The sequence below is a fragment of the Gossypium hirsutum genome, chromosome A07 (assembly GCF_007990345.1).
Source record: "Gossypium hirsutum isolate 1008001.06 chromosome A07, Gossypium_hirsutum_v2.1, whole genome shotgun sequence".
Lineage (NCBI taxonomy): Eukaryota > Viridiplantae > Streptophyta > Magnoliopsida > Malvales > Malvaceae > Gossypium > Gossypium hirsutum.
This window is the reverse complement of record NC_053430.1, coordinates 4,759,092-4,771,234: the sequence shown is the minus strand read 5'-3', so window position 1 is coordinate 4,771,234 and position 12,143 is coordinate 4,759,092. Positions and strand designations below refer to the sequence as shown.

Genomic DNA, 12,143 nt, shown 5'->3' with positions numbered 1-12,143 from the left:
TATTCGATATTTTTAATTAATATTTTGACTTTTAACAACCAAAATATTAATATTAAATTTAATTCTTCCATTCGATTTTAATTTTATATAATCCTCGAATATAGAAGATTCTGGAATAAAAGACTGTAGCATTTATTTTGAAATTAAAAATTGACATAACCTCAAATTTATATCTTTTGTTATTTTGATTTTTATTTATTTTTAACTAATTTTGACTCTTAACCTTTTTTAAAAAAAAGAGAGTTAAATTTAACCATCAATCTTTAGAAAAGAAGTCTAATTGATTTTTTTAACAAAAATATTGTCTAAAATATTAAAATTTTAAATATAACTGCTCGTATGATAATTCACTTATACTTTTTTTAATTTTTTATAATTTTTAAATCATTATTTACATGGCATATAAAATAAATAGTACCATTTTAACATAAAGTATATATGAGCTTTCATATCGTAAAAAATTAATATTTTAATTGAATTTTCTTTTAAAAATACAATTTAACACTATTTAAAAAAATAATAGTTAAATTTAACTAAACAAAATAAATATCAAATTCACAAAAAAAATATAAGTAAAAGACTCATTTCAATGGGTTAAATATTGTGCGAAGGGGGAAAGAGAAGAGTAATCAAACGTGCCAAATTGAGTAAGTTTTCCTATAAAAATAAAAAGGGTAAAGTCCATTAGAGGTGATTATAAAATAGTGTATTTTTATTTTGGTTATTCTAATTTTTTTTTGTTAATTTAATCACTTTCGTTAGAATACTTTTTTGAAATAGTCATGCAACTGTTATTTCATTAATGAGAAGCTGATTGGACCTACCACGTTATTTTTATATTATGATATAAACGTTACAAATTAAAAAAAAAAATTTCTCTTCTCCTTCTCCTTCCTCTTATCTTTTTCTTTTCTTATTTTCCTTTCACATACCTTGTTGCTAGTGAACAATATCTTAAAAATTATTGTGAATGAAATAACAATTAAGTGACTATTTTAAAAAATTATACTATCGAAAATGATTAAATTGATAAAAAAAATTTAAAATGAAAAAAATAAAATTGATGCTATTTTAGGGTACCCTCCTACCTGATGATGAAACCAAAGACGTGTCGATAATCCTTTTTAATGCATAGGGAAATGAAGAAAGAAAAAAGGGTGGCCCTTTCTGTAGGTTTGACTATCAATTTTGTACCTAATCAGGAATTAAAGTCTTCTTCTTTTTTAATTTCAATCTCATAAATACCCTAATATTTTCTCACTCTCCCTATACCTCATTGTTTCACATGAATCTGCACAACCACTCAACTCCCACTTTGGGTTTTAACCAATGCAGTATTGAGACCTAAATATCTGCTACTTCAAATAAAAATGTTAAATTTAATTGTTAAGGTTTATATTTTTTTATCATTTTGATATTTATTTATTTATAATTAAATTTAGTCTTAATTTTTTAAAAGAGTTAAATTTGACATTAACCTTTTAAAAAGAGCCAAATAATTTTTTTAAACAAAAATATTGATTAAAATGTTAAATTTTTAAATATGATAGCCCACATAATAATCTCCATATAGTTTTTACTTCTTTTTTTGAATTTTTTTAATAAATCTTAAATTATTTTTTGATGTAACGTATAAAATAAATAGTGTTATGTCGAGCCGAAATATATGAGAATTATCACATGGATTTTCACACCAACATTATTAAAAGTTAATGTTTTAGTCTGCATTTTGGTTAAAAAATGATTTAATTCTTTTTTTGAAAAGTTATTAGTTAAATTTAACTAAAATAATAATAAAATTAACAAAATAAATATAAATGTTAAAGACTAAATTTGAGATTATACCTACAAAAAATAATAATGTATTATCTTAATAGAAGTTAAAGTTTCAGTGTTGGTGTAGAAGTGGGCGTTAAGAGTTGAAAGAAAGGCGGGGAAAACATAGGGAAGAAACTCCCAGTTTTGGTGCGCGTGAAATGGTTTGGCGGTGTAGTGAGCAAAGGTACAGAAAACAATGGGAGAAGCAACCAAAAAAAGGAAGAGAAAGAGGGGACAAATAGGTCGGCTAAAAGTGAAGCAAAACATGGACCCACTTCACCAAATACTACCCTCTGTCTGCTATGTGTCCCCCATCCCTCAATCTCACCCTTCTTCTTTATATTAAAATCCCCCCCCCTCCCAACTTTGTTACCAATAAACCTAGATTACTATTGCACTCTTTGCTTTGCTTTCCTTCTCTCAAGGCTAATAGCATTTGTCATTTAAAGTTGGGTTTTTTTTTTTGGGAGGAAATCTTTGTTTTTTGTTGTTTGTTGTGTGGTGTGCATGGAGCTCCAACTGGGACTCTCTCTTCCATCCACTCCTATTTTTCCTTTCAAAATGTTGGACCTCAACAGCTATGGTTACGAGCTTAGGGAGGGTTTGGGTCCATTTGGCATTAATGTTAACAACAATTGCGGCAGTTGCAGCAGCAGCTGCAATTCTAGCAGTAGCGGCGGTGCTGATGATGGTGGTGGTGGCACCAAAACACGACGACTCCTTGATGAAGAGAATCGAATTGTTCCTAAAACGTTGCCTCTTTTGTTTTGGACAAACCAACGACCTAATGATGAAGATGAGCCGAAAGATGTCGACGACCACTCTTCTTCTGCCATTTTCAAGTACTTCACTTTCCCTTTCATCTCCTTTTTCTTTTTATTTCGTGCGTCTGTCTGTTATTGAATTGAATCTTTGGTTTTGATAGGAATGATGGAGAGGGTTTAGTGGGGTGGCCACCAGTGAAAGCATGGAGGAAGAAGGTGCGGCGCCGCGTAGCCAATGTAAGGGCGGCGGTGGAGAATAGCTGTGGTGGTAGGGCTTCAAGTTCAACGTACGTGAAGGTAAAGATGGAAGGAAATGCAATTGCCAGGAAAATTGACATTAGTCTTCACCACTCCTTTGAATCGCTCACAACCACCCTGATGAGAATGTTTGATATATGTAAGTATATATAATAAAACAAACCCTATAGACCTTGCTTCAATTCAATCCTAGTTTCAAACATTCTTGTTTGGTAACAGCTGATGAGAATGGGCAAAAGAGCTTTAAACTCACTTATCTGGACAGAGAAGGAGACTGGCTGCTTGCTGAAGATGTTCGATGGAGGTAACTTTTTCCTTGTTATTTTATTTTTCCTGTTTGGTTACATAAAAGCTGATGAAGAAGTTTGGGTTATTTTCAGGACCTTCATTCGATCCTTGAAATACATCAAATTAATTCGAAGCAGATGCTAATAAGTTAGTGATGGGATGGATGAAACTTGAAAGAATGGTCACGGCCTTTTCAATTTTGCTTCAATGTAAACATATAGTAAATGAAACACTAGTTGTTTAAGACACAGGTATGTAGATTTGAGTGCAATAATGATACCCTGCTTCAATTATTCCAAAAACCTTCCCTGCCAACTTCATCAGCCTTTGAATATTTCTTAAACATGAATCTATTTTAAATGCCTTCTCATTTCTCTTTACCCAAAATTCCATTTTTCAACTAAGACTGAAATTATGAGAACGAATCAAAATAAGTGCTACAATTCTATTGATTTGATAAATGCATACTCTGTTTCGATACACCTCTCAAAATCATGATATTGTATATATATGAATATGAAAAATTAAATAAAAAATAAACTACTTTTTTTTTATTAAATTGAAAGAGGAACTCATTAATTATCCTTTATAAATACTTTGGACATAAATTCAAATATAAAAGAAAAGGAAATAAAGCAAAGTTGGTCCAAATCCAAACTCTAATGGGATACCCATACCATAACGTGGGCCGTCACTTATAAAGTAAACAACTTGGCCTACCAAGTCAGGATACATTCTTCTACTTGGATGCTCCACCAATTTCGTTCCTAATCAATTTCAAAAAGCATAATCTCAATATTTATATTTTCCCTTAATTTAACCTCTATTTTTTAAAAAAAATTTGACCTCTTAATCTTTTCGAGTAAAAAAAAGCCAAATAGCTTTTTTTTTTAACAGGAATGGTGACAAACAATGGTTTTTTTTTTAATTGTTGTTGGTTTGACAATTTAAATGACAGTTTTTTTACACATCATGTTAATATAACATCATTTGTCTTATATTTACGTCAATAAATAATTTTTAAATTATAAAAATAAAAAATAAAGCAAATTAAAATTTTAAAAAATAAAAAATTCAAAAAATAAAAGAGAGCATGGAGTACATGTGGATTATCATGTAGGTTGTTGTGTTTAAAGATTTAACATTTTAGTTAGTCAAATTTAATTTTTTTTTAAAGGGTTGAGAACCAAATATAACTAAAAAAAGGGTTAAATTAACAAGAAAATGTAAATATTAAAGGCAACATTATGCCAATTGAAAATAATCTCTCTCTCATATATATATATATGAAAACTATTTGGTATACTAGTAAAGTTTTTAAACTCCACAAGCGAAGTTAGGGGGTTGACAAGTATCTTATAAGGGTATAATAAAATATTAAAAAATAAATATTTTTAAAAAAGAGATATAACAGTTTTTAAAAATTACTTATGAAATAAAAAAAGCACACTGTCAGTGTATTAAATACTAACCCATATCACACACATGTGCATATGAAAATTACTTTTGATATGAATGTATGTGTGTAAAAATTATTAAAAAATTAAAAATATAACATATTTATTGAAACCATTTTTTTTAAATCGACTTATATTTTGAAAATGAAAATGAGAGTCGCCACTAATCTTTTTTATGAGGTGTGATCGGATCACCTAGTAATTTGATTGTTTTAATAAAATGTTTGATTTACTAAAACAATGATATTTGGTCTACAAAATCCAGAAAATAGGTTCGGGAGTTGGTTACTGACAAAGAAAGATTAGCACCCTCGTCACGCCCAAAATTGGTACCTAATTGATTAATTAATGTCTTAATGCCGAAAGTTGAAAACCCAAAAAGAATTTAAAATACAATCCCTCTTTGTTTTAATGTTAATTTTACTTAAAACCGCTAGAATAAATTGAAACAAACGTAAAGACCCTCTCGTGTCGAGATAACAAAATGTCACATCCCGTAAGTTAGGAAACGACACATTGAACCTTTGAGAATAAACTTGCATTTATTTTTTATTTGAAATCTTATGTATTTTGATTTTAAAAGGATAATCAGTCATTTAGGTTCAACGAGAAAAATCAAAACCCCGTAAGTTAGGGTACGGCTTCTCGAATCTCCAAATACGAAATATTGCTTTATTTTGAATTTTTTTTACTAATAACAAGTATAATATTTAAACGATGTGTATTTCTCTTATTTTGGGGTATAACATAAAAACAACTAATTATATCTAAATATAACGTATGATGTAGTGATTGATGAATCAATATAAAATGACTATATAGATAGAATATTGGAATGATAAAACATAAATGACTAAGGGTGTACTTTAATAATAATATCATAATCTAAATAAATAGCAGAAGTAGCGTAAAATAAAATAAACGAAATAACGTGAATGGAAAGTCGCGACTCAAAAATACCAAAATAAAAGGGAACCATAAAATAACACATAAAATGAAATGAAAATAAAATAAAATAAAATAAAATGAGATGACAATATAATAATATGTACAAATATAAATAGAATAAGTTTTAAAAATAAAAAAGGCAAGACAATAAAAATTAATGGATAAATAAACAAATAATAATAAGATAAAAAAATCCATAAAAAAGGGCTGAGATTAAATAAATGACTAAATCGGGATTAAAATGAACTTAAAAGCGTAAAACTATATAAAAGAAGTAAATAAAATACTAAAATAAAAATACAAAAGTATTTAAAATAAAAAATATAAATAATAAGGGACTAAATGGTTAAAGGACCGAAATAAAAAAATAAACTTAAATGGATAATTTTAAAAAAGGAAAAAAAACTGGTGTTAGGACCAAAACGAAACGTGTGCAAAGGAGGAGGGATTAAATGGGAAATTATTTCCAGTCTTACAAACGCACAGTTTCATGTTGGACTAAAATGAAACAAAGCCAAAATCACATGGTAAAAAAAAGAAAAAAAAGAAACAGGATTAAATTGAAACAGGGAGGAAAAGCAAAATGGCCTATCACGCAAATAGACCATTAGCAAAAAAAAACATGCGGATCTGCTAGGCGGATCAAGTCAAGGTGCGGGTCGAGGGTAGAACGACGCCGTTTTGGGCGTTTGAGGCTAGTCCCAAAATGACGCCGTTTTTGGAGCCTATATAAGTGAAATTTTTTCAAAAAAATTTCATTTCAAAATAGTTAAAAAAAGAAGAAGAAAGAAACCAAAGCTCTCTATTTTTTCTCTGAACCAATCCTTGGCCAGCCGTCGGTCCGGCAAGTCACCACTGTGTTGGCCATCGGTCACCGGTGAAGGCGCCGCCGTCCACAGTAGCCGAAAAATCACCCAAACCCCTATTATTTTTATTTTATTTTTGCATAAAACCCCTTTTTGGACTTGAAATTGGCAAAAAAATAAAGCCAAAATAAAATAAAAAAACAACAAAACCCCTCAACTTCCGCGGTCCTCCGTTGCGGCCTTTGGCCGAATCCCAAGGGATCCGACAACCTCGCAAATTGACGGTGGCTTCAACGATGGAACAATAGGTGAAAAAGTTCCCTTTTTTGTTATTATTATTTATTTATTTCTGGAAGAAAAGAAAAAAAATTAAAGATGAGGATGAAGCACCTTGCAATATTTAATCGATTTCAAAAGCTTTGTTTTTTTTTTTGTGTATATATATCTCCGTATAAAAAATTACATTGATATGTTTCTGGCTTTTATAGCCGAATAGATACAATATTTTATGCTTTTTTCACTACTATTTTTGCTGCTTCTCTGATATCTGTATTGCTTCTGTTTTGCTTGCTTTCGTTTCTATTTTTTGTTCTTGCAGGTAAGGTCAATGGAGGAGAAAGGCTGACCCTTGCCATTTTGGTGCAAGGGAGGCAGTCCTCGGGCGATGGGGCACTGACGCGGCACGTGGAGGGGGTGCGGCGCACAAAGGAGGCGAGGGTTTCTTTTGTTTATTGAAGATGTTTAGGTTTTTTTGGGTCATTTGGGCAATTAGAGTTTTTTATTTACTTGGGCCATTGGGTCATATTGTAAATAGGCTGTTTTTTGACTTGGTCTTTATTTTTTGGTTTATTTTTGTTTTATTTGTTTGTAATATGGGCCAGGCCAAATTGGGCCATTACAATATTGTTTGAAAATAATAATAATATGACATATTGATATGTACAAAATTATAACAAAACAAAAAAATAAACTAGTTTAAATTTTAAGTTGAAAGAAATAATATAAGTAGATACATTTTTAATGTCACTTAATGTGTAAAATTACACACAAGATTTGTTAACGTAGTTCGAATAACAATCCTACTAAATAGAGTCTTACTGAGTGAATGATTTATTTAGCAATGAATCCGAAACCATATTAGCTAAAGTCCAATCTGATCGTAGAATGTGAAGCAATTGCAACCCCAAAGAGATCCCTACCTGTTACAATCACCCAACCCCAAAACACCTCACTCATAAAAATGTTCAACTCTCCAATAAATTCTAGATAGATAGTGTAATAAAATAAAGCAATAACAACCAAGAAATTCAAGATAGATAATAATTTTGGCCAACCTTGCCTTTTTTGCTATAAGCCTATGCATTTCATCTATTAATGCCAACTCACTCATTAAAAACTATAAGATTTATCCTTTTTGTTTAGCCACAACAAAAGGGCTTGGTGCATCTTCTATCCTAACATCGGTGAGAAGAGAAGCTGAGTGAATAGAGGTGATTATGGGTTGGGCTACCCGGCCAGACCCGAAGGCCCGCTCGAAAAATAGGAGGGTTCGGGTAAAAATATAGGCCCAAAATATGGGTTTGGGCAAAAAAAGAGGCTAGTTTAGAAAACGGGTCAGGCCTCGGGTAAAACTTTTTTGGCCCGGGCACGGCCCGGCTCGAATTATATACTAAATATTTTTTATTATTTTAAATCATATTTACTTTTTTATTTTCAATTTTAATATAATTACTTTTTATTATATTTTCAATTTGTGTATTGTTTTAAGAATTATTTTAGTCTCATTTTTTATTTGTTTCTTATTTTAATATTTGTTTTTATGTTTTTAAATGTATTTAATTTATTATATTTTAATTTTTTATTTAATGAAATAAGCTAAAAAAATTAATATGGGCCAAGCAGAGCTCGGGCTTAACAATTTTATTTTAGGCCAGATTTGGACAAATTTTCAGGCCCATATTTCGGGCCGGGCCTAGAATTTTGTCTGAGCTTGGCCTGGCCTGGACCGGACCGGCCCAACCCATGATCACCTCTATGAGTGAATAAAACTATTCACCCTGTAAGTGGAAAATAACTTTTTGAGATCCTGAAAGACTTTGGAATAGTAGCCATGTTCTCCTTAAGCAACCTCACATCATGTTAATCCATCAAAATGTGATAAATAAGAGGTAGAAATGGCAAGAATTCTCAAGTAGCTAAAGACTCAGCATGGACTTTTTGGCTAAATATTAACTCATCATTTACATTAGTTTCATGTTCCCCTCGTTCATCCTATCTTGTCCCAATCTCTGTTTGGATAAAGGTTGGACTACTATACTCAAACTCCTCTTTAGTGTTCTTCTCTATGTTAGGTGAATCTGTCTCCAACTCCTTAACCCAAGGATCCCTCTTCTTTTTTCCATTGCTATGTTTGAACAGGAGAAATAACATCCTATTGTTTAGTCATCTCATTAATAATTTTTTTTAGGTTCCAAAATACCATGAGAATGGTGATAAGGGATTTTGAAAATTTCATACAAACTATTCTCAACCAAGGATTTCTCATTGTTTATAATTGGAATGTTGTTTTTCAAGGAAAATATATAACATTTATAATCCCTATATTTTTCACAAGGTTAAGATAGAACCTAACTCCTAGTTTTTATGACTTAACTAAAACCATCTAGCCTTTACAAAGGCTTAAATAGAAACCTAGAACCTACCTCCTAGTTCTTATGGCTTAACTAAAACCATCTAGCCTTTACAAAAGCTTAACTAGAAACCTTTCTAATCCCCTTAAAAGTTTTTTAGGTAAAAAACCTTAAGTGATCTCTTTACAATAAAGACAAGATGAACAAACCAACAATCAACCTCTGATAGGTGTGTTTTTGCAAAATTGAAGCTCTAAATACAAAAATATGAGAGTAGTAAAAGATATTAAAATATGCTCTCAAAGTTAATGCACAAGAGAAAAATGAGAAATCAAGAATTTCAAGCTTTTCCCGTGACTTTGATGCTTGGATATCTATTATGTCTTCAAGTGTTATTGACTTGTACTTATACCCTTTGAGTGATTTTTAGATTTTTGGAGTCATTAAAGGGAAATTAGAGCTGTTGGAGCCATTAATTTGAGCATTAAATGCAATTGTAGAGTTGTATGTTCCGATACATGGCTTCAAGTACTAACACATTTCTTTGAAAAAATATGATTCTTAGCTCGCATATATCGAAAGTTGTGGCAATGTTCTGATACCTCAATGTTAGATTTTGATACCTTTGTAATCATATTTCGATACGTTTTGTTGCCTTGAATGGAATAGTGTTTACTTGCTATGTTCTAAACCACTAAAAGGTATATTCCCATATCTATATATGTATCAGAACATTTACTAGTAAGTTTTGATACATTTCAAGTCAGTAGCTTACTGAGTCTGTATGTTTTAATACATTTAAGATATATTATAGGAGCATGGTTCCAAATTTGCTTAAAATTAATTTTTAGAGAAACAATATGTAGTTTTGTAAATTTGATTAAGAGACTATTATTTTATATCTAAACATTTCAAAAGAAAAGCTAACAAACTTGTCAATGGTTTGTTCTTGAGCCTCTCGATCACTAGGGGGTTTGCACTTTATTGATTCCTCTGTTTGTTTCATCATGCATCGAATTGTCATCTGACATCTCCACTGGCGATGAAGAAACCTCAACTCTTCTTTTGGTTGATTGTTTACCGTGGTTAATTTTGACAAAGAAAAAAAAATCCTTGAAAAGGAAATAAAGAAATCGAGCAGTGGAGAGACGTGATAGAAAGAGAGAGTAGTTAAGGAAACAAGCTTATCTTTAATAAAAGATAATCAGTCATCTAATAAACAACCCCTTCTTTATACATTTAATGCCAACAGCTAAAAACATTCCAAGGGATAATCAACATTTGAAAAATTAATAATAAAAATAATAGATGTCGGAAATAAGCAGTAAGTAATCTATAAAATGTGCCCTTTGACTACCCAAGGCAAGTCACATTCGGCATATACCAATAGCACTCCTTAAATTTTCAAACCTCTTTGAATGAAAATTATCCGCAAGCTGATTTTTAGTTGAAATATGTTCTAATACTACCCTTTTTGTCTCCACAAGTTCACGGACAAAGTGACGTCTGATATTGATATGTTTAGTACAAGAGTGCAACACAGCATTTTTAGGAATGTTAATAGCATTGGTATTGTCACAATATACTGTCAGAACATCTATTGGAACCCTATAATCAAACAACATTTGATTAATCCTAAGTAGCTAGGAGTTCCCAGCTCCTATGTTTTCTGCTTTAGCTGTGGATAATGAAATGAACTTAAAAACAAGCACTTAAGATGCTTTTCTATGATCAATACTACCGGCCTAGTTTACATCGCTATAACCAACAAGTGTTATAAATTAGTGTATTTAGAAAACCATAGTCCAAAATAAAATGCAGCTTTCGCATATTTGATAATCCATTTTGCTGCCTTGTGATGAGACTCTTTCGGATTGGCTTGGTACCATGCATATACCACAACACTCCGGCAAATATCTGGCTTGCTAACTGTTAAGTATAGTAAGCTCCTAACGATTCTTCTGTAAGATGAACAGTCTATTGAAATACCATTTCTGTTAATACTCAACTTTTCACTTAAGCTCATAGGAGTTCTAGCATCTTTAGCTTACTCAAAGCCAAATTTCTTAACCATATTCAACACACATTTCTCTAGGTTAACAAAGATGTCTTTTTCAAGTTGTTTAACTTGCAAAACAAGAAAATAAGTAAGCTCACCAACGATTCTCATTTCAAACTCCGGACGTATTAGTTCCAAAAATTCATCTTTAGCTTTGTTAAGGTTGGATCCAAAAATGATTTCATTTACATAGATCTGCACAATGGTCATGCTGCTCTTGGTCTTCTTTGAAAATTAAATCTTGTCCACATTGCTCTATTTGTAGCCTTCTTGCAACAAAAACTATGACAAACGGTCATACTAGGCTCTTGGAGCCTATTTTAATCCATACAAGGTCTTTGATAGTTTGTAAACATAGTCAGGCTTATGAGGTCCACAAAACCTTTCCTGTTTCTCCACGTATACTTCCTTATTCAGAAGTTCATTAAAAAATGCACACTTAAGAGTTTAATGTCAAGGTGACATGCAAAAAGAAGAAAAAGTCGAATGGATTCTAACTTGGCTACTGGTGCAAAGGGTTTTTTTTTTTTTTAATTACCAAAATCAACACCTTCAACCTCCGTATAACCTTGTGCCACCGCTTGAGCTTTGTTATGAGTGATGTTTTCCAAGTTCATTGCTCTTATTTTTGAAAATCCACTTGGTTTGTATCACATTGTAGACTTGAGGACGAGGAACAAGTGTCCAAACATCATTTCAAATGAACAGTTGTAGCTTATCTTGCATTGCATTCAACCAATGTTCATCTTCCAATGCTTCCTCAATTTTCTCTAGTTCGGTGATCGAGACATAACAGCTTGTCTTATTCATGTCTCGATAGTTAAATATCTATTTTTCCCTGATTCTTCCACCACCAGTAATGCTGCCAATAACATTATTAGGAGGATGATTTTTATGAATTCTTGCAAAGGGTCTCAGTTTTGACACATCCTAAGACTGATCTGATTCTACTTCATCAGTTGTTCCATTTTCTTTTCGATCTTTTATTACAACAAAAGCGTCATCTTTTGTTTCCTCCACCAATTTGCTCTCATCAAATGGAGAGTCATTTGATGAAAACTAGAAATATGAAAGCTAGAAACCTTTGGAGGAAAAGCCAAGAAGAACAATGAAGT

The 12,143-nt window shown here is 31.3% G+C and overlaps 1 protein-coding gene across 1 annotated transcript; it reads left to right on the top strand.

Moving 5' to 3' along the window:
- Nucleotides 1-1,914: 1,914 nt before the first annotated feature.
- Nucleotides 1,915-3,502, top strand: LOC107933180 (auxin-responsive protein IAA29). The gene is made up of 4 exons (XM_016865345.2): nt 1,915-2,660; nt 2,744-2,979; nt 3,060-3,144; nt 3,221-3,502. The coding sequence occupies exons 1-4, from the start codon at nt 2,326-2,328 to the stop codon at nt 3,270-3,272; spliced, it is 708 nt and encodes a 235-aa protein (XP_016720834.1). The 5' UTR covers nt 1,915-2,325; the 3' UTR covers nt 3,273-3,502.
- Nucleotides 3,503-12,143: the final 8,641 nt, after the last annotated feature.